The sequence below is a fragment of the Seriola dumerili genome, unplaced genomic scaffold (assembly GCF_002260705.1).
Source record: "Seriola dumerili isolate Sdu_G_001 unplaced genomic scaffold, Sdu_1.0 BDQW01000367.1, whole genome shotgun sequence".
In the NCBI taxonomy this organism is placed as follows: Eukaryota; Metazoa; Chordata; class Actinopteri; order Carangiformes; family Carangidae; genus Seriola; species Seriola dumerili.
Genome location: NW_019174622.1, coordinates 1,555,549 through 1,582,110, shown reverse-complemented (window position 1 = coordinate 1,582,110; position 26,562 = coordinate 1,555,549). Strand labels below are relative to the sequence as shown.

Sequence of the window (26,562 nt, the reverse complement as noted above, 5' to 3'; positions counted from 1 at the left end):
TGGAGCTCCTCTCTCAGATGATTATTACATTTGGGTTTAATCCACATGCTTGATTTCATTTGGTGAAATGAATCTTTCTAGAAACGGCTGCTGCACACCTGACTGACCACAGACCTCTGTCCGCTCGGTTATGTGTTATCTGTTTTCATCATGTAGAAACATTTACATATCAATTTCTTTTTCTACCAAAGATCCTAACTCAGAGCTGATCAGTGAAATTTAAAGTGCAGCTCAAAAAGAAGAAAGTTTGTTGTGAAGTCAGTCAAATGTCAGACATGACAACAGCCCAGGACCAAAAGATATTCACTGTACAATAAATAAAACAAGAGAAAAGCAGCAAATCCTCAGACAGGAGAAGCTGTAATGATTAATCACCGACCTGTTCTGACTACAGCTCCAGAGAGAAGCCTGAGAGAGGAGATGTAAAACTACACTGAGACGGTTTTTATATCTTCTTATGGAGCAACACTTCAAAATAAAACAAAAAAATATATAAAAATGTGAAAGAAAATAATGTAAAATAAGGGACCTTTAATGCTGTAATTTCCACTGTGTAGCAAAAGCTGTAGGTTGGTGTTTGCAGCAGCGTTGTGGACTGTGTTTGACCTGCAGCTTCTCTTCACCGTGTCGTTCCCAGATTGATCCACGACTACCTGAGCGTGGCGCCCTTCGCAGACTACCTCGACAGCATGTACTACAACAGGTTCCTCCAGTGGAAGTGGCTAGAGAGGTAAAGTTCTTTTCTATTATGCACGTCAGTACAATGTGTAATCTCTTTACACACACACACACACGCACACACACACACCACTTAAAAGCTCACTGAGGCTCATCCAGAGGCTGCACTCGCCTTACACACCAGTAACAACGCGCTCGGCGAGAGTTGCCTCACTCCTTCCTCTTCCCGCTGTCCTCACGTCCTGGGGGGTTACAGGGAACAACGCAGTCGCTTGATTCTGATGTCACCGTTGCGTATTTCAAGATTGGGGCATGAAATTGCACAACCGCACTTTCCTAACAGGCTGGCGCTGTGAGGCTGGAGGTTAGACGTTAAAGTGTGTTACGGATGATCCCTGACCGAAATGTTTCCTCTTCAGTGACACACAATTTCATTTATTCATTTTAACCTTTAAAGCCTCACTCAAAAAAATAAAAAAAATTAATGGATTAATCTATTTATTTATTTGCCATATTCTCCACCGGACATTTCAAGTGACACTGGCTAAAACCTGGCTAATATAAACTCTACGCTCAGCCGTGTGTAATACATGCATCTAGTGTTGCCGTGGTGATATCAGTGGGTGAAATCTGATGCTGTGAATGAACTACGAATCTGTGATAACTATGAATCAAAATTCCAGCTAAAGGCACAGTCGCATTACATTTCTGTCGAATCCACATTCCAAAAACATTTTGTGGAAGTTGGACTGAAAAATTTGGCATCAGAAAAGTAACGGCTTCTGCCAAAACGTTGACACACGGAAAGACGGGAGATTGTTGTTGTAAAAAATGTCCCGGAGTTCCGGAAAGTAGGTTCCTTAGAAGTGAGGAGCAGATTCTGGTGAAAATTCCCAGGAGGCAGCAGGTTTGAAGTGTTAACATCGTCTTAATGAGCTTCATCAGGTTTTGTTTACAGACAGATGAAGTTTGTCTGGACGACTCTGATGGTTTCCCAGACTCCACCTCAGTGATGCTGTAAGCAAAGTCTACATCGTGGAGTGGCTTGTTCAGGCTTTATGGTTAAACTTCAAGGATCAGCTGAGACAATCAAGCCCCGAGGAATCCCTCTGTAGTGACGCAAATACACAAGTCGACTCCATGAATCCAGGATGTGATGACAGAGGAACATGAGACGGAGTGACGGCAGAAGGAAGAAGCCAGTGAGTCAGCTTCCAAGGAACCGCGCAGTTTCGCAGTTCATCCAGTCGGGTTTAAAAACGTTTTCACCAACAGAGGACAATTATTCAAGTGCGGTGAAAACTACCACCAACCACCGTAACCGGAGTTAAAAGGTTTTCTTGCAGCAGTGAGAGAGAGAGAGAGAGAGAGAAGGCTTAGGAACCTGTGTTACCCTCCAGCTGCTGGGAGGGAGGAACAAAGAAGAAGACAAGACATGTGGTCACAGAGGAATCAGAAACAAACAAACAAACAAGAACAACAACAGAAACAACAGCTCCTCTCTGCCACTTTATACTTGCTCCACTACATTTATCTGACAGCTACAGTCTCTAGCTACTTTGCTGATTCAAATGATCAATACAGAATATAATAAACTGATTAATTCTGATTTATAATTATGAATTAAGCAGAATCCAGCAATTCATTCATAGCTTGACTCCAACGGTATCATTTATTTGATTCTGTCAGGGGGCATTCTGCATAATGAGCACTTTCTATTACTCTTAGTTTTATTTTGAAGTGTCGATCCATAAGAAGATATATTTGTGGTTTTAAAAACCAAAAACTTCTTAATCTTAATGTAGTTTTACATCTCCTCTCTCGGGCTTCTCTCTGGAGCTCTAGTGAGTGAGCCGTGTCTGCTTTGTTGTGACATCACAAAGTTCCAGAAGTCCTGACGGCTGGTTTTAAGGCTCAGTTTCTGAATACAGGCTGTGTGCATTTCTCTGTGGACTGAGGCTTTGATACTTTCACAGTATTAATATAGAACAAATACCTGATCTATAATCACACTACACATGGACACAGACCTTTATACATAAGTTCTCTTTTTCATTCTTCTTCTTTTTGCATTTTATGGCAGTTACCAAACAACTTCAGGTGTGTTAGCACCTCCCCCTGGAGTAAAAACAACCCTGATTTTCTCGTAGCTGAGAAACCTCAACCTCAGTGAATCAAACTTGTTGACTGACACAGTTATAAGTCTAATAAATTATCCTGACATGCAACACTTTAAAATAGCTTAAAGTGTAAATCTGGGCCAGTGTCTCCCTGCCGTTTGGTCTGAGCAGAACATCATAAAACATGAAACAAACATGTCCCATCCTGCCTCTGGTCTGAGGCCAACTGCCTTTTCACAGAGAGGGAGTAGATTCTAATTAATGGGTGTGTGTCTGTTTAGGCTCCCGATGCCAGTATTCCTCAAAATACCAGGTCATTATTTTGACTCCAGTCATTCTCTAGAAAAGAAGCTTGATGTTGTTTTTGTTTTGTTTTTTTAACATCAGGATTATTTTCCCAAGAAATTGATGAAAATGTAAAAAAAAAAAAAAAAGTTCTTGCAATGCCAAGGAAAGTCATAGAAAATTCAGATCGGCACCAAAATAGAATGGATTCGTCAATAAGCCATTCCCGATCCCTCCACCATGTTTGGTGCAAATTGGTTCAGCAGTTTCTGTGTAATCCTGCTGACAAACCAATATCTAGGTGAAAACATAAAACCTCCTTGGTGGAAGTAAAAACAAATTACAAAACGATAAAATAGATTTAAAAGGAGATACTGCATTTGATCATTTGATCGGAAAAAGCAAAGGGGCCGGTCACTTTAGTAAGAAGTGGAGACTTTGGACCGGTTAGTAGCGCCCTGTTGGAGGACCTCAGGTTCGTAGGGAGTTAGCAGATCTCAGATGCTGTATAAGCAGGAGTCAAACCACACCGCTTTACAAAAAAAAAAAAAAGAAAACGAGCATTAAAAATCAATCAATTAATCAATTCAGAACTCACAGGTAACCACTGAAGGGCAGTGAGGGTCGGAGGGACGTGGTCACTTCTCCTCCGTAGTCTTTGGATGTTTCGCCTGCTGAAACCAGAATAAAGGGCGTCGCAGTTGAAGCAGTCCAGTCTGGAGGCGTTAAAAGCTTGGATGACCTTTTTTACGTCTTCAGAGGACGGAGTAACATAATCTTGGTGAAATATCTCAGTTGGACAAAGACGGATTGTCCAACTTTAGTCACTTGACTGTCAAATGGTACCTCAGAGTCACCAAGTACAACTATGTTATGGTCGTGTTGCTCTGTTAACATTATTGGATAAATCGCCCTGACTAGAGGAGATTGTTAATGCTGCTTAGTGCTGGAGCCGGAAGGATGTGGTTCCTTTTTTTTTTTTATCATTTACGAAAACATGAATAAACCTTCATTAGAAAACTCGTGATGATGTGAGAAGAGAATGAAAACAAGATGCAGGGATAGTTAGTACTAGTCAGGTCTTTACTGAAAGCTTCTTGCAGAGAGGAACTGAAAACAGCTACATTACTCAGAGACTGCGACTACCCACAGACGAATGACTCAGGGAACAAGGCTGAACATACAGGGGAACATCCAGAGGACGGGACCTAGAGACTCATCCATGGATGTGACAGCAGTCAAACAAGACATTTTCACTGTCTTATCCTTCTAACTTCATGGTTTCAGATGGCAAAATAAATCCGGCCCATACTTGGGCTGCGTGCGTCTTTGTTCTGGCCCAGTGTACGACCCGAATCTGGTCCATATACAGCAGTATTATCAGATGCGACCTCCACATCTGGACCAGTTCTGGCGCACACACAGAAAGTCATCTGGCTCCCAGCCAATTAACAGCCAGGATCTGCGCAAATGTGGAAGTATATGGGCCAGACTTGGGCCGAGCACCGTGGCGAATGTTGGGCCAATAGTTTCATTTTCCATGGAGAAACAACGGTCTGTTTCTTGATGGCTATCGTTACTGTGCCAAACACAGTTTCACATTAACTTTCTTCAACGTCATACATCTGTGAAATGGATGGTCTATTCAGTACAATCTCAGTGCTCACTGCGACTCCAGGGTTAGATTAGAGATGAGTAAACACAACTTAGCTAAAAAAAAAAAAAAAGAAAGCAAGTGAACAGCTGGGAATTGAACCTCGGTACTTTTAACCATCAAAATGCATCAATAGAACCAAGTATTGGAATAATAAAACCATGTTTTCTCAGTTTTCTTATTCGCTTCAAGAGCGTTCGGCCTTCCAACATCACAGTATTTGTTGACCTCTGAGGATGTCAGCCCTCTTGGTGATTACAGGGCTCAACGCAGCCAAACACAAGCTAATACTAATTCATGGGAAAACACTGTGTTATAAAAACAAGCAGGAGCAGCACCATCACTGGGCTTATTAAGCAGCAAATGACACAGTCTGGTTTAATGAGTCCGTGCCCCAGGGTCCGTTCAGTTCACACGCCCGATTGACCAAAACCGTCCGAAGGGAGATGAGTGCTGACACCAGGAGGGACCGGTTCACTGGTGCTGGTGTTGGTTACCAGCTCAGTCTGTGGTCCTCGTCAGTGTCTCTGTTGAAACGCAAGGTTCTCATGGCAACAGTCACACAAAGAGTTGTTGCTGTTGCACACATGAACCCGTCTTATTGACCAGGTTTATTAATAGTTAATGGTTTCGTCCAACAGGCAACCGGTGACGAAAAACACATTCCGACAGTACAGAGTTTTAGGGAAAGGAGGCTTCGGAGAGGTGAGTACATTTAATTTTATTACTTTATTTTCATTTCAGTAAACAGTTTCTTTCTTCTAAATTAGAACTCGTTACTTAACAGATAAATTAAATGATCACGTTATGTCTAAATCCAGATCAGCTTCATTTCTTGTTGAACATTTAGTCAAAACTGTAGGACAGAGGTCAGCGGTTAGCTTCAACCACAGGCCGGTTGTTTTTTAGCATTATGATTGATTTAAGATTCGTAACACTTAATTTAATGTGTGCAGAGGGTTAAGGTTAACACTAACTAATACTAATAGATCTTATTGACAGTTTAACCACAGACGATAAACAGCAGCTGTCTTTGTTTACGGTTGAATAACTTTGGTCAAAGAGGCTAAATCACATTTTTCATGTTATTCCTCTGGTTTGTTATTAGATTTCATTTCTCTGCCCCTGAACTTTTCAGATCACACGTGCAGACAGTTTTATTTATGGTGTCATATTTAATGGGATCCTTACCTGTAGTAAATGTTTTGAAGTGAACAGTCAAAGGGGAAAACGCGAGCTGTCGAACGAGGGGACCGAAAGGTTATGATGTGGGGATGAAACCCGTCCAGCATGAGTCGGATGAATCTTTACAATCAAACAGAAGAAGAAGAGTCTTGAAACACTTCATTTCGACCTCCTGTTGTCAGTTTTTTACGTTACACTTTTGAAAGAAAATAAATGAACCTTTCATCCTCAGTTAATGCCGCAGGCGCCCGCCGCACCAGTCAGTAACCAGTTGCATCGTTCCTCCATTTTGTTCAAATTAGATTCATTAAGTCCTTTTAAGTCCTTCGAATCCTGACCTTTAAATAGAAGGAGAGAGTATAAGTACAGCTGGATGTATAGCGCATCACGCCTGGCAGAGAAATGACACATTTACATTTTATTTTATTTTTTAAAATTGCTTCTGTTTTATTCTGGTTCAAAGAAAGACAAAAAAAAACAACAGTGTTATGCAAAGAGCTCTAACTGAATCTCGTCCTTGGCTCCATCATCCGTGGTGTCTAAATCCCATTACACGCCACTGAATGGTGTCTCTGTGTTACATGTCCGTCTGATGGGAAGAGTCTTGATTCTGTCCTGATCTCATGGTGATAACTGACCTAATGGACGAGCAATCGGGTCACGAGATAATGGACGACATGAGGTTCCTGTCTCTTTGATCGTATGGATCACGTTGGCTGACTCATGCTTGTGTGTACACTTGTATGTTGAAGCGTTAACGCTGTGGCTTCGTTCTGACGTGAGGTGATTGTATTTCAGTCAGGTGGAGACGTGTTGACAGAGGCCGATCACTGTGTGTGATTCAGGATTTACAAGAGCCACATACATGCAAAGTTAAGGTGACGAAAAATAGGCTCATGTGTAACTAAAAACTGGTTATTAGAAACTTAATTTAAGCAATTGATTTTATTAAATGACGTAATAACTGATCACTGTAATGCAAACGAATAGTGGATGATGTAATTAGATGTAAGATAAAGATTATAAAGTCAGGATTAGTCCAGGATTAGTCAAAAGATTAGTCCAGGATCAGTTTTAGGATCAGTCCAGGATCAGTCCAGGATCAGTTTTAGGATTAGTCCAGGATCAGTCCCAGAATATTTCTTTAAACCAGTGATGGAGCGTCAGGTGAGTTCAGCTGGACTGTAGTTTAAAGTCGCCGTCTGAGTCGGACTCACGTGTTTCTCTCACATTCTTCATCGTCATCACCCTCCCTCCCTTTACATCTTGCGAGCTTCAGTTCACAGAGCGGAACGGCTCATTTTCAACAGTCTGATTATACAACAGTATAAAATAATGAGGGGATTTTTTTATTTTTATGTCTGCAGTCTGTCGCCTTATCATTAAATCATTTACAATCATGGTTTTGTTTGTCTTCCTGATGCTGTGAAGTCACATGTGTAACCGCGATGAAACGCTCTCTGTTTCGTTAAGAGAGCGTATTGTATCTTTTATTAGTGCCGTTTCTTACATTTATAAAAGGAAATAAAATTCCCTTTTCATGAACTAATTTCTCTCTCTCTCCTCCTGCATCTTGGTTTTCTCTTCCTCTTCCTCCTCTTCCTCCTCCTCCTCTTCTTCTACCCTGCAGGTGTGTGCGTGTCAGGTACGGGCCACAGGGAAGATGTACGCCTGTAAGAAGCTGGAGAAGAAGAGGATAAAGAAGAGGAAAGGAGAGTCCATGGCGCTCAATGAGAAACAGATCCTGGAGAAAGTCAACAGTAGATTTGTAGTAAGTCTGTCCACTGACGATTTTTAACAATTAGAAATGTTTTGTTTGCTTTTACTTCCGGCTGCCGACTGTTATAAAACAACCACGAAACACTCGCGAGGACGGGGGCGATGTGGAGTCAGAGGTTCATTATCAATAAGCTAATGCAAAGGGAAACCTATTTCCTAAATTTACAAGTTATATATGTTCATGATCATTTTATAAGTAAATCACAGCTCAGTCTTCGTCTTTAACTTTATCAGGATTATAGCAGCAGCTTGGAAGCGACTTGGAAGTTAAGATGTCGTCTTAATGGGCCACGTTTCACTCTCTTTATTTGACTTGTCCCATTGTCGTGACAACAGAAACGTGAAAACATGTAAATGAGAAGAGCTTTGTTGTGAATTCAGTTGTGTTAAAATACTGTATATGTGAGCACAGAGAAGGAGGGAAGCAAACAGATAAAGAGCAGAATGCAAATACGTGGCCCCAGTCATATACTAGTATTTGCATCTTTACTACAGATACAGAGAACACTGGTCTTTTTCTGCCTCATCTTTCATCTTTGAGACTCACCTGCCTCAGGTGTGAGCAGTTACATCTTCTTTTTCTATCTCGTCTGAAAGAATTTATTCAAACTTCAGCTGATGAGAAAGTTCACGTCAGAGAGGAAGATTATAGATCCGACTTCATTCTGTTTATTTCCTCCTCAACAAACAAACCGTGAAAAGACCAAAAACCAACGATGTCCATCACTCTAACACTTCCCCCACTCTGTCTGCGACTCTCAGCTCATTGGTTCCTCCTGAAAATGTGAATCTCTAAAACAACAGCTCACAAATAAATAGTTTCATTTTTTTAAAAGCACTCAGAGGATTATGGTAAAAAAAAACAGTTCCTTTTTCTTTCTTCCAAAAGTAAACATTTAAATCACGAAGCACTTCACGTATTTCCTCCCGGGTTTGTTCTCTGTGTGCGTCAGTCGGACATGATGTCTGCAACATTGACAACTGCAGTAATTAAAAGACAACACTGTGGTTTGTTCTGTCTCTGGTTTGGTTTGATTCTGTGCCAGATGACCTGCGCTCAGCTTGTTTGATTTGGACGGCAGTGAGTCGGTTTGTCCGGGGCTCCCAGGCCTGAGGAGTCCCGGAGGGTTCAGCGCTGCTTCGATTGTGAAAATACACAACTGGACGACTTTATTAACAGAAAGTCATTTTAAAGAGGTTTTGGCAGCAGGCAGAGATTTTTTTTTTTTTAGCTGCGGGGACGTGCTGTCTTCAACTTACTGAAATCATCTCAGATTAAAGGAAAAATCCGCCCTCTCACCTTCTGTTTTTTAATAATTATTAAAATGATAAAAATGTCCGTCGCGTCTTCCCGAGCGTGAGGCGACATCTTCACACGTCAGATGTTGTTTCCAGAGGAAGTTGTCCACACCTGAAGCACAGACTCCTCCTCTGTCTGCAGGTGAGTTTAGCGTACGCCTACGAGACGAAGGACGCCCTGTGCCTGGTGCTCACCCTCATGAACGGAGGAGACCTGAAGTTTCACATCTACCACATGGGCGAGGCGGGTTTCGACGAGAGGAGGGCCGTCTTCTACTCGGCGGAGATCTGCTGTGGGCTGGAGGACCTGCACCGGGAACGTATCGTCTACAGGTCAGCGTGTAAACCTCAAAGACGGACATGTTCTTCTTCCTGTCCTCTTCGCTCTGTTTTCTCACTCTCCCTCTCCTCCTCCGTCACGCAGGGACCTCAAACCAGAGAACATCCTGCTGGACGACCACGGTGAGTCGCATTAATGCTCTGGAAAGACAGGTGCAGTGTTCCTGCTGTTTCTCACATCAAAAATAGACTCAGCGTTTAAAGTAATTCTGCACTTAAAATTCAAATTTCAAAAATATTCCTGAAATGATACAATTATCAAACATAATATTATATTATTTTGTAACAAATTTAATGAATTGATGAATACATAATTAAATGTAGCTCTGCGTTAATAATTAGTCAGTGAAAAGTCTGTGATTATTTCTGTGGCTCAGATGACTCACTGTACCTTCAGAGGATATGTCATCCGGCGTCTGTCTGAAAAACACTGCGGGCACAAGATCAACATTTATTAAAGATTAGAAAACTGTTATTCATCCTGTAGAACTGGATGTCACTGCTTCAGGCTGGAAATCTGGTGATGATGGTTTCCTTCTGTCACCAGAGGGCGCTCTGACTCTGACTGCAGCAGAACAGTCTGATCCGAGTTTAATCACACACAGCAAACACACCTCATTAATAAAACAAGCACAATCCCAAAAAGATTGTTGGTGGTTAAACAATGTGAAGAGCTCTTAAAGTACAAATATTCAGACTGCGACTAATCATAGTAAAGATCCAGATCCAGTAACGTGTCTGTGTTTTAAACTCATCTCCTGGTTCGATCGGATCAAAAGAAAAACACAGAAAACTTGATGGAAGTGGTTTTAACTTTAACCTGGAGGCTTCTGCAGGAGTTTAGACACGTCTGTGATCACATCACATTCACCATCCACCGCGTTCGCTGCAGTTTATATGACGGTTTTTAACTTTAAGTGAAATATAAAGGAACCTGGTGATGGTGCGTTGTTTGTTGCTTTTAATCCAACAAAAAGTAGAAAATAAAGACGACTTTCTTTTGTGATTTGTTTGCTAATAACCCAAAATAACTACAAACACCTTTAATCAATATAGAACTTTTCAAAATAAGGTGACAAAGTGCTTTAAGAGCAGATAAAACACAGGAAAAGAAAACTCATGACTTTCAAAATAAAGTAATTTTTCTTAATTTTAATGAGCAAATTATCAGAAGAATCAACAGCTAATGATTTGTTGTTCACCTCTACTCAGACCTGTTTGTTTTTGAAATGCTTTATATATAAGAACATCAGTGTTTACTATTGTTAATATCATATAAACTACAGTCATCACTCAAAACAGGTTCAAAAACACAAAAGAAAATGAACTTTTACGATATTTATTCAAGTGAAAATGAAGAACGTTTATATTTTTTCTTCAGTATCAGAAAATATCTTCTCATTTAAAACTTTAAAATGACTTTTTACTGCAGCCTGAATCTCATGAAAGAATCTCAGATATTTCTTGGATTTCATTTCATCTTATGAGATTTCCTCTCATAATGTGTTTGAGTGTTTAGGCCACATCAGGATATCGGATCTGGGTCTGGCGGTTCATGTGCCTGAGGGGCAGAGCATCAAGGGACGGGTGGGAACAGTAGGATACATGGGTAAGTGACCTCTGACCTTTACTGACCGACCAGTAAGAACTGAAAAACAGTAGCTGTGTCCCAATTCAGGGGGTTGCATCTTTCGGAGGAGGCGGTCTGCGTGAGGTGTGGCAGTTCGTAGACCGCGAAGGCCGGACCGAAAGAAGACGGTCTGGTTCTACGTGGGATTTTCCTGCTTTGCGTCACCACCTGCACTGTTACCTGCCATGTTATTTTCATTACTGGAGCGCAATGAATCTTGGGATAGGGGAAACGGGACAATCTAGTCGCGCCGCCTTCGAAGGTTTACGGCCACTGAATTGGGACACAGTCAGTCGCACTCTGTCGCTGTGGTTTTAAACGTTTTTTACAATCATCTTCTGTTCAAACAAAAACCCTCGCCTCCGTCTCCTTCCCAGCTCCGGAGGTGGTGAAGAACGAACGCTACACCTTCAGCCCCGACTGGTGGGCGCTGGGCTGCCTGCTGTACGAGATGATCGAAGGCCAGTCGCCCTTCCAGCAGAGGAAGAAGAAGATCAAGAGGGAGGAGGTGGAGCGGCTGGTGAGGGAGGTGGAGGAGGAGTATTCCAGCAAGTTCTCCGAGGACGCCACGTCCCTCTGCAAAATGGTGGGTGGATGCACGAGCGGCGTTTCTCAGCTCCTCATCAGATTCTTCTCCATCTTGGAAATTCATTTCATAGACTAATATCTATGACCCACAGCAGAAGCTCCTCCTCCTCAAGCTTTCACTCTACTCTGGTGTTTTAACGATGTTGTTTTTCTTCTTCTTCTTCTTCTTCTTCTTCTTCTCTGAACCTGCCAGCTGCTGGCCAAAGATCCCACGGAGAGGCTGGGCTGCCAGGGGGGCGGAGCCTCTGAGGTCAAAGGCCATCCCATCTTCCGCTCCATCAACTTCAAACGGCTGGAGGCCGGCATGCTGCAGGTGCCCTTCACCCCCGACGTAAGTCTGCAGAACGTAATCTCAGTAAATACGTGACCGAGCTCAGGTGTAGCTGATGACGTCACCGGTGCTCCAGGTGTATCACAGGTAGAACTAGAAGCTTTAATAATAGCACAGGTGAAACTGTAAGTAACACCTAAATGATTGTGTTCTGCAGCCGCAGGCCATCTACTGTAAAGACGTGCTGGACATCGAGCAGTTCTCCACGGTGAAGGGCGTCGAGCTGGAGCCAAAAGACGAGTCGTTCTACAGCAAAGTGTCCACGGGCAGCGTTTCTATTCCCTGGCAAAATGAGGTGAGAGACGTGGTCACACACACACACACACACACACACACACACACACACACACACACACTGTAAGTTCTATTTATTCTACTTGTTCCACCATGACCAAGTTAATAAACAACAATCATGCCATTTATGGGAATTTTTTTTTTCCTTGCACCATAAAAAAAAAACTTGATCTGATAACAGCCTACAAAGTATTTACAAGCCGGGAGAACGAGTCTTTGTTTGTATAATCACGTCAGTGCGCACAAATGACCAGAAAATTGAGTTTCCGATCACTAGAGTTACGTTAAATCACTGCAGAAGAAGAGCGACGACAGGACGTGATTAAAGGAGCTCCAGTGTGGTCACAGATTTAACGAATTCGTCTTCTCTCCCGCAGATGATCGAGACCGAGTGTTTCACAGAGCTGAATGTTTTCTACCAGGACGGGACGGTTCCTCCAGACCTGGACTGGAGAGGACAGCCGTCCCCTCCCCCCAAACAGGGACTCCTGCAGCGGCTGTTTGGCCGACAGGTGGGTGCACTCTCTCATCATCATCATCATCATCATCATCATCATCCTTTTTACAATCCAGCATCATATCAAGAGTCTGAATTTTAGCAGATGTAATGTAAGAATCTATTTAAGAAAAATCGGTAACACTTTATTTTCAGGTCCTTGTGATAATCGTCAGTTAATAGGTAATAAGGAGTTTATAAATGGTATCTAATGAGGCGACATAAGTGTTAATAACAGCATTATATTATTAGACATTCATCAGCTCATATCATGCTGAAGACTGTTAATGCTTCTTATAATTGTTTAAAACAGCATCACAAACACTTTTATTTAGTTTAACAAACGTATCTATTATATCATCGTTAAACCTACTAAGTTTCTTTTGTTACTTTATTAAAATTAATACAAACTTTATGTGTTTTATTACGATATCTCCGTAACGCCTTTAAAGGGAATCCCTTCAAATTTGGTGCAAACATCCACCTGCACTCAAGGATGAACTGATTTAGATTTTAGTGGCTAAAGGTCAAAGGTCACGGTGACCTCACAATACACTTTTTACCCATTACTCAAAACTTCTCAGACTTATCTGGTGACCCTTTTGAGGGGCCCGACCCCTAGGTTGGGAACCACAGGCCTAAACTATCTAACTGTATATAAAGAAGTTAAAAGCAGCTACAACAGTGAAATGCCGCTGGAGCATCGATCACTCAGTAACTAATAATGTTTTATAGAATATTTTACTGCAGAACCAGAAGATGTTACTGATAATACTTAAATATGATTCTTATAACTCACAGTTATAGTTGTAGTGAGTTGGTTTTTACGTAGAGAAAGAGAGAACCGGATGATTTAAATCATGAAACACAGAAGCTGAAAGTCTGTGCTCTTCTGTCTCCGTGTGCAGGACTGCTGTGGAAACTGCAGTGACAGTGACGAGGAGCCCACCAGGCTGTGACACACACACACACACACACACACACACACACACACACACACACACACACACACACACACACACACACACACACAGGATCTCATTTGTTTACAACTTTTGCACATTTGTATTTTTGAGACAGTACTCTCTCTCTAAATGTCAGAATGTATATTTTCAGCATAGCCATAAAGTTTAATGTTATTTAAAAAGGTGTGAATATCGGTTGTGGACGAACCAGGAGACGGGGACGAAGACAGAAGATGAACTTTTTGTTTTTGTTGTTGTTTTTAGTTTCTTTATTTTGTGTACTGGGAAAGCTCTTTGCTTTCACACTCGTCCACTTCTACATTTCCATGTAAATCTTAATCTTAAAGAACTGGGAGCCGCTGCTGCTGCTGCTGCTGCCGCTGCTCCGCTGGAACTATCGCCTGCTGTAAGTGCCTTGCTCGAGGGCACCGTGACACAGTGGTTACCAAGGGAGGACTGAGCATTCCTCGATCTCGTTACATTGCCCCACTTTGTCCAGGGAATCGACTTAGTGACATTCAGCTACTGAACTATGACCACTTTACTTCCTCTGCCCTCCATTCTGCTGAGACCGACCTCACTGCTGCGTTTCTCTTCTATTTAACTCCAGGTTTTCGTTCGCTTGATGTCAGAGCCGTGACGTCTACATCTGCAGATATTTTTATAACAATATTATTTGTATTTTTCTTTTCCGTGATGGAGACAATCGACTTGCTGTGTCAGTGGCTTCAGTTGCTCTTGTCAATTCAAGATGTGACAGATGTTGTGAAGTTAAATTACACCTTCACTTTTTTCCCTAAAGTTATATTTTGGAGCTGCCCCCATTTTCACAAAAGATGCTAACAGCAGAGGTTTAACTCAAATAAAATTTTTTTTTAAAAAAGGCAGTATTTGAAATTATATTAACACTTTATTATTATTATTATTATTATTATTTTATTTACTTTTTTTTTTTTTAGGAAAAAAAGTAATTTGGCACGTATTATCGAGAAGACACACAATGCTCTTTTTCCAAATCATGGCCCACTTTTCTCAGAGCACTTTTTATTTTAATTATAACGATCAAACATTGAACTGAAAGCAGAAGAAGCTCAGTTTTCTTTTTTGTTGAATGTGCAGAGATCACTTGTCGATTCAACAAGTTCCTATCATTGGCTTATCACAGATAGAATATGAGAAAAAAAAAACAATGAAAGGAGGTTTTAAACACTTTAATGTTTTTAAAGATCATGTCACTACACTTTTAATGTTTTCATAAAAACATTTATTATGTAAAAACATTTTATAATTAAATCTTTTCTGCAAACAGTACAGTTTTGGTTTTAGTTGTGTAAAGTTTACATGATGACTTGTACTGAAATAACTGCTCTATTTAACCCCAAGTAAATATCTGTTAATGGTTTCTTTATTGTTGGAAACTTTTTTTTTCTCATATATATTAAATAATATGATTTGAATCTTTACATTTTCATCTGACGTGCTGTGCACTGACTTAAAAACCAGTGTCCAAGCATCAAAATTATTTCAGGCTAAGACGCTTTAAATAAAACATATCAGTTACATTCAGTGGATCTAAGCAGCAACAAGGAGAAATCATCCTCCTCCAACAAACACATGAACATTAAATCCTGGTTAAATCAATAGTAACAACAGAGAGTCACATTACAATCGTCCTATTGGATGTTGCTAGTCAGCCAATGAATGAATCAGCTTCAATGCTCTGCCTGAAATCATGTTGTGTTCTCATATGTGGTATGTTGTCCATCATAAGAATAACTACATCATGAGTAGATACATTAAATTCATTGATAAATGAGACCACTGCGTAATGGCACTCAACTGGCCCAGTTCAAAGACCAGCTGTCTGTCTTTTGATGATGAAAATTATCTGTTTTGGCTTTAAGAACAGATGAAAAAAAAAATGTTGCTAAAGGAGAAAACAATAACCTTTTCTCACCTTACTTTGCCAACGTTATTTTTTATAGATAAAACATGGTATCATCAGCAAAAAAAACATATTTTACAGACAAAAAGTGACTTTCTAACCCAACCCTTAATATAAACTGAGCTACAACCACCTGAAGGTGTATCAGTACAAGAAGTTTCCCTAATAAAATGACCAAACTTCAAATCAATCAATATCTGATTAGAAAATAAGTAAACAAGACTTCAAATTTTAACTTATGACAGACAGTGTTTATTCCTCTTCACGATTTTATTCGCTCCTCTTCCTCCTCCAGATGTTGATTGAACAATTCACAGACAGGGCAGGTTTACATCTGTCCTGTCGATTGATCACCTCTAATGTTTGGTGGCAACAATTTAAGACAAAAAAGTCTAAAGTTTTTGTGCATCCAGATCTGATCTGAAGTCACTGAAACAACAAGAGTAACTGAAGCCTCTGGGTCAAATCCTGCGTCACACAAAGACTGAAGCTGTTCTGTTCATCACTTCAGTAAAAATGCCTCAGCTGGTACTGTTGCAGTCTATGGCTTCCTCTTAGAACATGGCCTCTGATATATCTGAAGCTATTAAAATGAAATACCTCTGAATGTACAAGTGGCTGTCATGTGATTTGTGTAGACTGATCTTAGGGAACAGAAAACCAGACACCAAAGTCTCATCGAAGCTGTAAAAATCTATTTGTTCCTGCTTGTTCATTATTATTTTTAACACTCATTCATCTTGAACGTAACAACCATGAGCTCATGAAAGTGTGGAATTGTCCTTTAACTGTCCCACAGTGAATAAATGCTGATATCTGTGCGTCTGGTCGCCCAAAATTAACCAAATACTCAAGTTTCAGAGACGTTTATTAAAGCTGCGTATGAGAAATGATGGGGAAACAAACTTTTAAAGGGTCAGTTCATCATGTTTACAAAGAGAAAACATGTTTTCACATTTCACACTAGTTTCTACCCATGCAGATTTGTTTTATTTGCTCATAGTTAACACTTTCTCGGTCTGTGTCGTCTTGTGAAACATTATTAGTCACAGCAAAAGTACTGCTCCCATTCAAAGTCTACATTTAGACAATTACAGCCCCATAAGATATATGGGTTTGGGATAGCCAAGTATCCCAGCATGCATTTTGTATCAGCCATAGGCAATGGGGGAGTGGCCAAATTTAGTTTAAGGAGAGAAATTCACCGTTTAGTATGGAAGCCGAGAAAGGCCATACTCGCAAAACAAAAAACAAAGCTCTGTTATCTGGAGATAACAGGATTTTTAAAAAAAAAATCACAAGTATGGCCTTTCTCTGCTTCTGTAATTTAGATTTTCCTCTTGATAATTTACTCCATAGTTTTTGGAAATGTAGGTGAAGATAATGGAGGCTGAGCATTTGGTAATTTACCAGTGGTGCTAATGTATCTAATCAAATCTAATGTGTCTCGCTGACAAATGGGTTTGTCTGAAGGTAAAGTCACTGAATGTCAGAGAGAGTTCGATGAGAAGATGGATACCACTCTCAAATGTCCAGCTGGTTAGCTTAGCTTAGCACAAAGACTGGAAACAGCTGAAAAACAGCTAGCCTGGCTCTTTTTGCTGCAGCTAACCCAAATGTTTAAACCTGAAGTGGCTAGACACTGCTAAAGTTGTTTGTTTTTTGTGTAATTTGAGTGATCTGACCTTTTAATACAGTCTAGGGCTGCAACTAATGATCATTTTCATTACTGATCATTTTCTCAATTAATCGATTAATTGTTTTGATTGTAAAATAGCGAGCACCAGGTTAGAAAATAAAATGCCTAATTTTGTCCGATCAACAGTCCAAAAGCAAAAAATATTGAATTTATTAAATTAAATTCTCACCTTTGAGAAGCTAAAACGACCAAATGTCAACGCCTCAGCTGACAGATCCAAAACCCAAAGACATTCAGTTATTATGTACGATAAAGACAAACATCAAGTTGTCACATCTGAGAACCTGGAACCAGCAAATGAATTATTTTTACTAAAATGATTAATCGATTATCAAAATAATTGTTGATAAATTGATTTATCAACACATTGTTGCAGCTCTAACACAGCCTGTGTTGAAAAACAGAACTTACCCTTTAAGACATTCACTTCAAAAGTAATCAACCAACTGTCTGTTTTTTGTTTGTTTGTTGTTGTTTTTTTAAAATCAGCTCTGTTGTGAAAAGGGGCCTTTTGATGAGCATGTGCAGAGATGGATTCATTGTTCAGGTTTCTTTGTATAAAGTCTTTCGGTCTGTAACAAAACTCTCGACTGGGTTTTTATCAGAGCACTTCATTTAAACCGAACCACTTTTCCAAACAGGATCAAAGGTGAAGACAAATCCCTTCCCGTACACGCTGCCTTCTGGTGTTTGAAGGAACGCCGCCGGCCGGCAGTCGCCTCTTTTTATACTCGCTGTGTTCGTCCGCACATGTGCTCACGCGAAGCCTGCCGCTGCATCGGCTTCACTTCACTTCCCGTCTGTGGTAACCTCCGCGTGTTCGTGGATTGTCTCTGTGAAAAGGAGGACGATGAGATTGAAAGAATCCCCACACCTGAAGACTGTAGTCGACCCTCTCATCCTCGAACCTCTGGACTCTGCAGTGATTTTATAAAGACTGAGAGGTCGAAGGCGAGTCTGTGGAGTCGGAAGAACTAGCTGAACTTCACCGTGGACGTTTGGATCAGGACTCAACTGCTGAGTTGTGTCTCTCTGTCAGAAAACCTCAGTCCTTTGTTTCCTTAAGGGTGTGTTAAGGATTCACCAGTACTCACATCAGCCTTAAAGGATCATTCCAGTTTATTGCAACTTGGGTCTTATTTTTGTAGTTTTGTCAATCATTCCTGTGAACGTTATGAGCAATGTGTTCACAAAGTTCATTTCTAAGGCTACATCCACACTACGTTCACACGACTCCAGAGTTTTCAAGCCCCGAAAACAGAGACCTTTGGAAACGCTGCAGACCCTGTTTTGGTTGTGTTGTCGTCTGGACTGACCTTTTTAAAAACAATGACGTCATGGTCGCTCCCTGATTGGGTCTCATCAGCCTCGAGGATTAGAGGTGATGTTGTACTTCTGCGCACCAATCAGTTATGTTATGGTCAGCTGCAGCAGAGATTAGGTTAAATTACATCAATACAGCTGTATGAATTGTTGTAAGCTGACTAGAAGACAGACATCTTTCTTCAACTGACACAACTCCAAATCAGATTCAAGTCATTTCCCTTTTAATATAATATTTTTAATCAATACATAAAGGAGTAGCTTAATAGTTTCCTCTCGTCATCCAGCGTATTAGATTTAAAAGAGCTTTATTTCATTTATGTAATTATGGTAATTATGGTAATTAATTATATATTTCTGCTTGTTTATTATAGTAAGGATTATGAGAAATAATGTTTCTTTTAATCAGGACCAGGGAGGCTGGGGCCATTTCCAGGTGAGTGCTTGGTGAACAAATGTGAAATAGGCCTGAAATATTTTTATATAAGTGCTGCTTGTGTTTCTTAACTTCCATCATTGTATAAATACAACGTTGTTATATGGGATAGACAGACCTACAAAAATAAAAGACCCAAACAGTAACAAACCAGAATTATCCTTAAAGGTGAAAACTGGTAGAAATGTAAATAGAAACCAGGTGTATTTGTCCTTTAGGACTGAAGTCTTGATTTTATATGTGTGTAAAAAAAAAACTGGCAGGTTGTTTGGTTGATCTTGAATCTTCATATTTGATGGAAAGAAATTTATTTTCCACGTTCATTCAAATCTTTTCTTGTGCGTCTGCTTCGGTGTCACCTGATCTGTTGAGTGTGTGTGTGTGTGTGTGTGTGTGTGTGTGTGTGTGTGTGTTTCTCTTGCCAGTGTTGTTTAACCGCATTAGAACAGCTTTGTTTTCACCCTCTCTTGTTAATAGACCGTTCATTAATCATAAGAGCCTTGCACTGAGGAAACGGCCTCTATTAATAAACAGACTGCCAACGTTCATTTGAAGTCCAAGTTAATTCAAAGTGTGAATTACTCCTGTCATTTTCACAGTGTTCACAGATTTTATTTTCGTCTTTCTCACATTTAAGAAAGCATTTCTCAGGGAAACATCCACCCTGATGCTCTGTAATCACTCTGAGATCTTCCTACAGAAAAGTAGTAATTAAAAAAAATACATTCACATCAACACAGGTTTGTTTTGTTTTGAAACACCTCCGCAGCCATTAAGCTAATTTTTTTGTGTATGTTGCTGACCAGTCTTGTGGAGTATGCATGGAGCATTAGCGACACAAAAACAGGACCAGTCGGCGTGAAGCCAATTTAGTTAAATAATTTGTTAAAAGACGTATGAACCATATTTATGTTGCACAGCTAGCATGCTACCAATGTTAGCTAAATATGCTGCTGAACCGTTAGCTAACTCGTTTTTATGCTAACTTCCTGTGACACACAGTTTATACGACCTGTCCAAAATCTGTCAATCTTACGGTTGATTTGAATACGTAACACGCACAGCTGCGTGGAAACGAGGCGCAAGAGTCCACAGTTATGCTAAAATGTTGATTTTTAGCAGGTGTAATGTTCCCCATGTATACCATCTTCGTTTAGCATTTTAGCATGCTAACATCTGCATCAAATTAGCATCAAACACCCTTTTTATCAGGTGCACAGTGGCAGAAGCTTCATTACTTACCTGAGAGGTAATTAAAGGCAAACACACCTGGGATCAGTCGTTTTAAATGTGACTGGGCACTTTCTGCAGGAGACCTTTAGAAATAAAATTGATAGGATGCAGTTCTTTTCCCTGGATGATATCCGTAGCTATAGAAGTCATTTCCTAAGTAAGAAAAGTTGATTAAATTCTTTCACTCTTCCTCTTCAAAGTAGAGCTGAATTCTTCACTCTGAGGTGATGGATAAATACCAGCCCAGGTGTCAGACGATTGACAGCATCATTGTAAACTCATGATTTATAGATGCGATTTAGCCTCTTTGACGTCGCATGTGAACTACAAAACACACTGATCTCTGCCAAACAGCACAGCCAGTTCAAACATGAACACCTTGTCCTCCGGAAATAATGACTGCGGATCCTTTTAGCCGAGCTGCTGAGCTGGATTTCAGGTCGGGACGAGGAGTCGTGCCGGGTTTCATTTCACCGTCTAATCAGGGAGAGTTTCAACACCAGGTGAATGAAATTAAGTGTATTAGCTGATGGGATGGATGGAGAACCCTCTGCATTAACTGTGAGCCTCTGTAGACGTGTGACTTGGGAAGGAGTCATTTTATTTTTAGTGATATCGGTGTGACTGAAGAGCTCATCTGAGCTTTTGTTGCTGTAGAAGGAGGCTGCTGCTTTCAGGCCTTTATTTCTATTTAATCCCTATCTTTGTTCTTCTCCCTCATCTGTTATTAGCTTATTTATTTTCTCTGGACCTCCTGTAGACTCTCCCTGATGTACCCATCGAACAGAGTCTGCTGTTTTCTCTCTCCGATCGACTCATCGCTCTTTTTCTTCTTCACACCTTTTTTTTTTTTTCCATCCTTTTCAAACAACAAAAATGTCACGGTTAATGTCAGTGCGGCAGCCTCCGCCAACGCTGAAAAGCTGTGTAATTTTAGAGCCAAAATAATTAGAGGCTTTTAACACTGCCACGGTGCAGTGCTTCGCTTTGTGATTTTAGCCCTAAACAATACTACTTCTGCTTTAACCTCATTATAAGTTCAGTTTCTCTGACCCTGGTCCTCTTGGCTCGCCGTGTAGGAGAAGAGGACGTGTTTTCATGCATCAAGAAGGTCAGTATTGTCACATTAATTCACCCACCTGCTGCTGATTATAAGGTACAGTGTAAGTGACCCTTTGCTGAGCCCCTAGCACAGCACATAATGCAGTTTACAGTGATCGCAGATTTACCTCATTTTTAGCACATTTCAGAAAGAGGTAGACAAAAACAGTGTCTCAGCTTGAATGTCGAGTTTGCCGAAATGACAGTAAATAATATCGAGGCAAAGGTACCAGGTCACAAAATGTCAGCATCCTCACCAGTTGATGATCCATGTTGAAGAAATGCAAATTAAGGAGCAGCGTTGTTCTTGTTTTGCAGAGCAGAGCTTGTTAGCCGTTAGCTATAGTACTGTATGCTAACGCAAACATGTAAAATAACTGTGGTTAGACATTTACTAGAAAAAAAAATACTTGGACAAACAACACAGAGGTTAGATTTAAGCTTTATTGTTTGGACTTTTTAACAACATGTCTGACTTTTTTCTTGAGAAAAGGCTTTGAGAGTGAAGATGTTTGGTTAGCATGGAGGACATAGCTGCTAACGTTAGCCGGGGCTTTTTCTAGCATAACCTGTAGTTCGCTAATAATATGCTAACTGATGGCTTCGGAGCTGACGCCAGGTTGCTACTCTAAGTAGTAAAGTACCATAATAGCAAAATGAAACTTCTGGCCAAACATATGCCTGAGTCCTCGGCCCGGGTTTGGCCCATGTACTCCCACATCTGGCCAGACTCTGGCTGTTGGCTGACAGCCGGAATTCAGTTTGGCAGCAATCCATTATGATGCTTAGTAGCTCTGAGAGTGCCGGGGTGCCGCTGCATGTACACGTGCCGCCATGACAGTATTCACAGTCACTAGATCTCAGTTGAGTTTAAACCATTCCTCAAGCTTTTGTTCGTGTGTTTTTATTATGGGAAGGCTAAACGAATCCTCTCCTCTAAACTCTTGTAGTAATCCAGAACTTAACAGGCCGACTGACATAAAAATGTTAATCAGTGCAGAAACAAACAGCGCCCGTTCACCATTGTCCCTGTGTTACCACGGCAACGCAAACTCAAGAAGGATTTAAATGAAATGAAATGTATTGTAAGTGAACACATTCAGGCCTCCAATTCTTTTCCAAAATGTAAACAAACATGGGCTTTAAAAAAAAACGTTTAGTTGTTGTATGGTTTCAAAAGTGTGTCTTGTTTTTTTTTAACTTAATGAATTATTACATTTTCATTGAAACAACATTGCACAACATTTTGTGATACTGTACTTTAATTGTATTTGTGCCAACACAGCACAGAGAAAAAAAAGACTTGGAAATTTCAAGACTTGCTGCTGGGTGTTTTGAGGGGATGTCCCAGCACAAAGACCTCCACTGTTTGTACAGTATATGTGTGTGTGTGTGTGTGTGTGTGTGTGTGTGTGTGTGTGTGTGTGTGTGTGTGTGTGTGTGTGTGTGTGTCACCTCTTGATCAGACGTCACGCAGTCACACTTTGCTTCACCCACAGACACACACAAATTCGTCACCATTGGGTGTCACTTGATGTCAGAGTGAACACACACTCTCTGACTCGGAGCAGTGACGTAGTTTCTCTTTTCACTTCATTGTCTTCTCCCTCTCTCTCTCTCTCTCTGGGTCGGATCCCACGCTCAGTTTCCACTCTGGCTGATCCTCGTCCTATTGTTTGATTATTTTCTTCATGTTTCTGCCGGGTCACTCTCTCTTGACCGGACGACTCCACCCGCTCGGGTCCGGGCCAGTTCAGGCGTTGGAGTTAAACTGCTACGATATAAAGCACTGTTGTGTTCTCCTTAAATCCCCAATGCCCTTTTCTTTTTTTTTAGCCGTGACTGTTGGTCTGTCGGTCCACCACATTGGTCCAGACTGAAATACAGCAACAAATGAATTGATGTAAAATTTTATTAATTATTATTAATTATTAATTATTTTATAAATGAAAGTGTAACACGAATGGTACACATAGTGGACATGTACATGACAACAAAGACAATAAACACTTAGAGATATAGAAATGAAAAGACTATGATGTGTGTGTGTTTTTCACGTTTATATGTGATGTAGTTGTATGTATCTGTCTTGAGAGAGGGTGAAAAGGAAAGTGTAGTACACATTAATGATGTAATAAATATAATCGTAGGGAGAATATAATGAAAATAATAAAATAAAAAACTATATAACAATAATAATAATTTAAATGATATTAAAAAGCAAAAGTAATAATAAATCTCACAACAAAAATATGCTAATATGATATTGTTAAATATATGTAAATAGAGTAATATATAAATATAATCATAGGGAGAATGTAATGAAAATAATACAACCAAAATATTTAATAATAATAGTAATAATAATAAATAATAATTTATATGATATAAAAAAAAGGAATAGTAATAATAAATCTCATTAAAAAAACATGATAAAATCTGTTGATAGAATAATATAATGATAATATAATAAAAAGATATTTCAGTCTGGACCAAAGTGGCGGACCAGTCGACTGAGCCAGGCGCCACAACAAAAACAACTCCAGTCAGGCAGCAAAGTTTCTACAATCTCATGTCGTCACATAATAATCCACTACTCGCACTCTTTCACACTCGGCGTGGGTGGACACGTCAGCTGAAAACCACTTCAGAGGAGTTCCCATCCTTCCACCTGCTGGGAGCCACAATCAGCTCGGTATAACGACTCCATTTTTAGATCCTCCATCAGTCCAGAGACGAACTGTTACTACGTCGTTTTCTCATCTCGGTCGGAGGGAAACCATCACTCAGAGCCCAAACACCTGAGCTGGTCGGCCGTAGAATAGAAAAGGAATAGAAAACGGACACTTTACTAATTGTTTTTAAAATCTAATGAAAAGAAACAACAACACCGTGGCTGCAGTTTATTTCACCAGCGCCACTGCAATGACCAAACAGTCGAACGTGCTTCAATTTATTCCACAAATGAAGTTACGAAGGTTCAGGAGCAGAGGTTGGTTTTCATGCTGCGTTAATGTCAGTGCCTCAGTGTTGTTGTCCCTTTGGTGAATAGATCTGAAAGACAATTTTAAAAAATCCATTAAATATAAATATGCTTGTGATGCGTATGTGTGTGTGTGTTTTTAAGAGATATTTGTTTGACGCATACGCTCCCCCTGGTACCGGCACGTCGTGATCCACCGCCTCCACCCTTCCCCCAGCGGCAACAGCAAAGCCTCATGGGAACACGGAAAAGCCAGTTTGGTCGTGATCACCCAGGAGAAAAACGTGACTCATTATTTCGACGGGCTGCGGTAATACTAATGTCTCCAGGGGATTCTTAAAACAAGACTTTTCATCACCGTACGCTGTGAGGAAACTGGTGCTAACTGACGGTCCATACCAAATATTTCATAAACGTGTGAGTGTACCATCGTGAAATGAGCCTTTTGCTAGTGATAAAGTTATTAAACAACAAGTCATAACTTTAATAATCAGCCTCTGCTTTACTTTCATGCTGACAAGTTAATTAGGTTCAGCTCTCTTCTCATTTTAAAACCTTACCAGCAGCAATAAAACTCTGGAGCCACGTGTTTCCGCCCCATGAGAGAGCTGTGATTTTTCCTACATCACCTCGTCGTGATCCAAACAAATGTGGTCAGAAATGACTATCAGCCCAATTTAATATAACATGAACCAAAATTAAAGTTTGCGAGTTATATTGTTGTTTCTGTCCAGTATTTTATCTCTTCAGTCACAGTAACGTGTTCATGTCCATTTTCTTCTGCTTATCCGAGGTCGTGTCACAGTGGCAGCAGGTCAATTAAAGTAGTCCAGACGTCCGTCTCCCCAGCAACATTTTCCAGCTCCTCCTGGGGGAGCCGGAGGCGTTCCCACAGGCCAGATGAAATATATAGTCTCTCCAGTGTTTTCTGGGTCTACCCCGAGGACTCTTACAAGTTAAACATGCCGGGAGAACCTCCAAAGGAAGGCGTCCTAACAAGATACCCCAAAACACCTCAACCGGCTTCTTTGGGCGTGAAGTAGCAGCGTCTCTACACCGAACTCCCTCTGGATGTCCGAGCTCAGACCGGAAAGGTTAGCCGCCTGTATCTGCAATCTTATTCTTTCGGTCACTGCTCAGGGTCGAAACGAAGATCGACTGGTACATTGAGAGCTTTGTCTTCCGGCTCAGCTCCCTCTTCACCACAACGGTCCGCGGTTCAACGTCTGCTTTGCTGCCGACGCTACACCGGTCCTCCTGTCAATCTAGCGCTCCATCCTAGCCTCAGCTGTGTTTAAATGGTCTTGAGTGACAGTTTTTTTCTTTTTAAAAAGCATCAAAATCAGTGACACAGAACCAGAGGTATCATCTTTTTTTATTCAACACATACCCACAAAGCAACCTGACCACCAAGAGTCAGGATATTGGGGTGTTTTAATGCTAGCTGCTGCGATTGTAGCGTTGACTCTTCCTAACGCCACACAATCTGATGTTTTTGTCATTGTCATAGTTGTAGTCTTCAGACCCGACCGACGCTGACTCAACTGTTCAGGAGTCGTGGTAGTGGTTCACGCCAAAAAACTAGAAAACGGACTTTGGTGCATAAAATCAGTGGAGTTCCCCTTTAAGGATCCTGGAAGTTCCTCTGGATCTGTGTAGATTCAAGACTGTAAACGTCCCACTGCTGGTTAAATGGCTTTTCTTTTTTCTTTCTTTTTTTTTTTTAAATCTTTGATATGCCCACTTCCTTTTACCAAAGGCTGTGAGGACGGAGAAGAATTAAACACTGTTTGAAAGTTCAGAAAAGAGCTTAAAGGGCACTCGTGACTCTGAAATGCTTCTTTTTCCCAGACGTGCTGCATGTGAGACACTTAACGTCTCAACATGAAGCGGCCCGGTTTCTCTGATGAGGACAGGAAGCAGGAAAACAAGCAATCAGCAATTTGACATCTCATCAGCCAAGGATCCTTTTCTTGTCTCTGAAATGTCAAGAAAAAAAGAGGAATAAATACAGACAAAGGAGGTTTTAATGAAAATACAGACTCTATTTATTTGTGATTTATGCAACACATCCTATCTCCTGGGGTTGATGTACTTCCTCCCCCCACATACAGTAGGTACATCCCGTCTAATCTACCTCGACATGTCTGGATTGCGATTTAAAAGAGCAACGAGCACTGGTCAACCAACTGTGTAACT

At 40.7% G+C, this 26,562-nt stretch overlaps 1 protein-coding gene across 1 annotated transcript in view; it reads left to right on the top strand.

Annotated features, from left to right (window-relative positions):
* grk6 (G protein-coupled receptor kinase 6) overlaps window positions 1-14,854 on the top strand; it is a 46,620-nt gene extending 31,766 nt beyond the window's left edge. Inside the window, exons 6-16 of the mRNA XM_022760823.1 lie at window positions 638-730; window positions 5,379-5,442; window positions 7,553-7,693; window positions 9,143-9,333; window positions 9,425-9,462; window positions 10,859-10,948; window positions 11,347-11,555; window positions 11,751-11,888; window positions 12,046-12,183; window positions 12,560-12,694; window positions 13,587-14,854. Of these exons, the coding sequence (XP_022616544.1) occupies window positions 638-730; window positions 5,379-5,442; window positions 7,553-7,693; window positions 9,143-9,333; window positions 9,425-9,462; window positions 10,859-10,948; window positions 11,347-11,555; window positions 11,751-11,888; window positions 12,046-12,183; window positions 12,560-12,694; window positions 13,587-13,637 (1,288 nt within the window). The 3' untranslated portion in view covers window positions 13,638-14,854. The remainder of the gene's footprint in view (window positions 1-637; window positions 731-5,378; window positions 5,443-7,552; window positions 7,694-9,142; window positions 9,334-9,424; window positions 9,463-10,858; window positions 10,949-11,346; window positions 11,556-11,750; window positions 11,889-12,045; window positions 12,184-12,559; window positions 12,695-13,586) is intronic.
* Window positions 14,855-26,562: the final 11,708 nt, after the last annotated feature.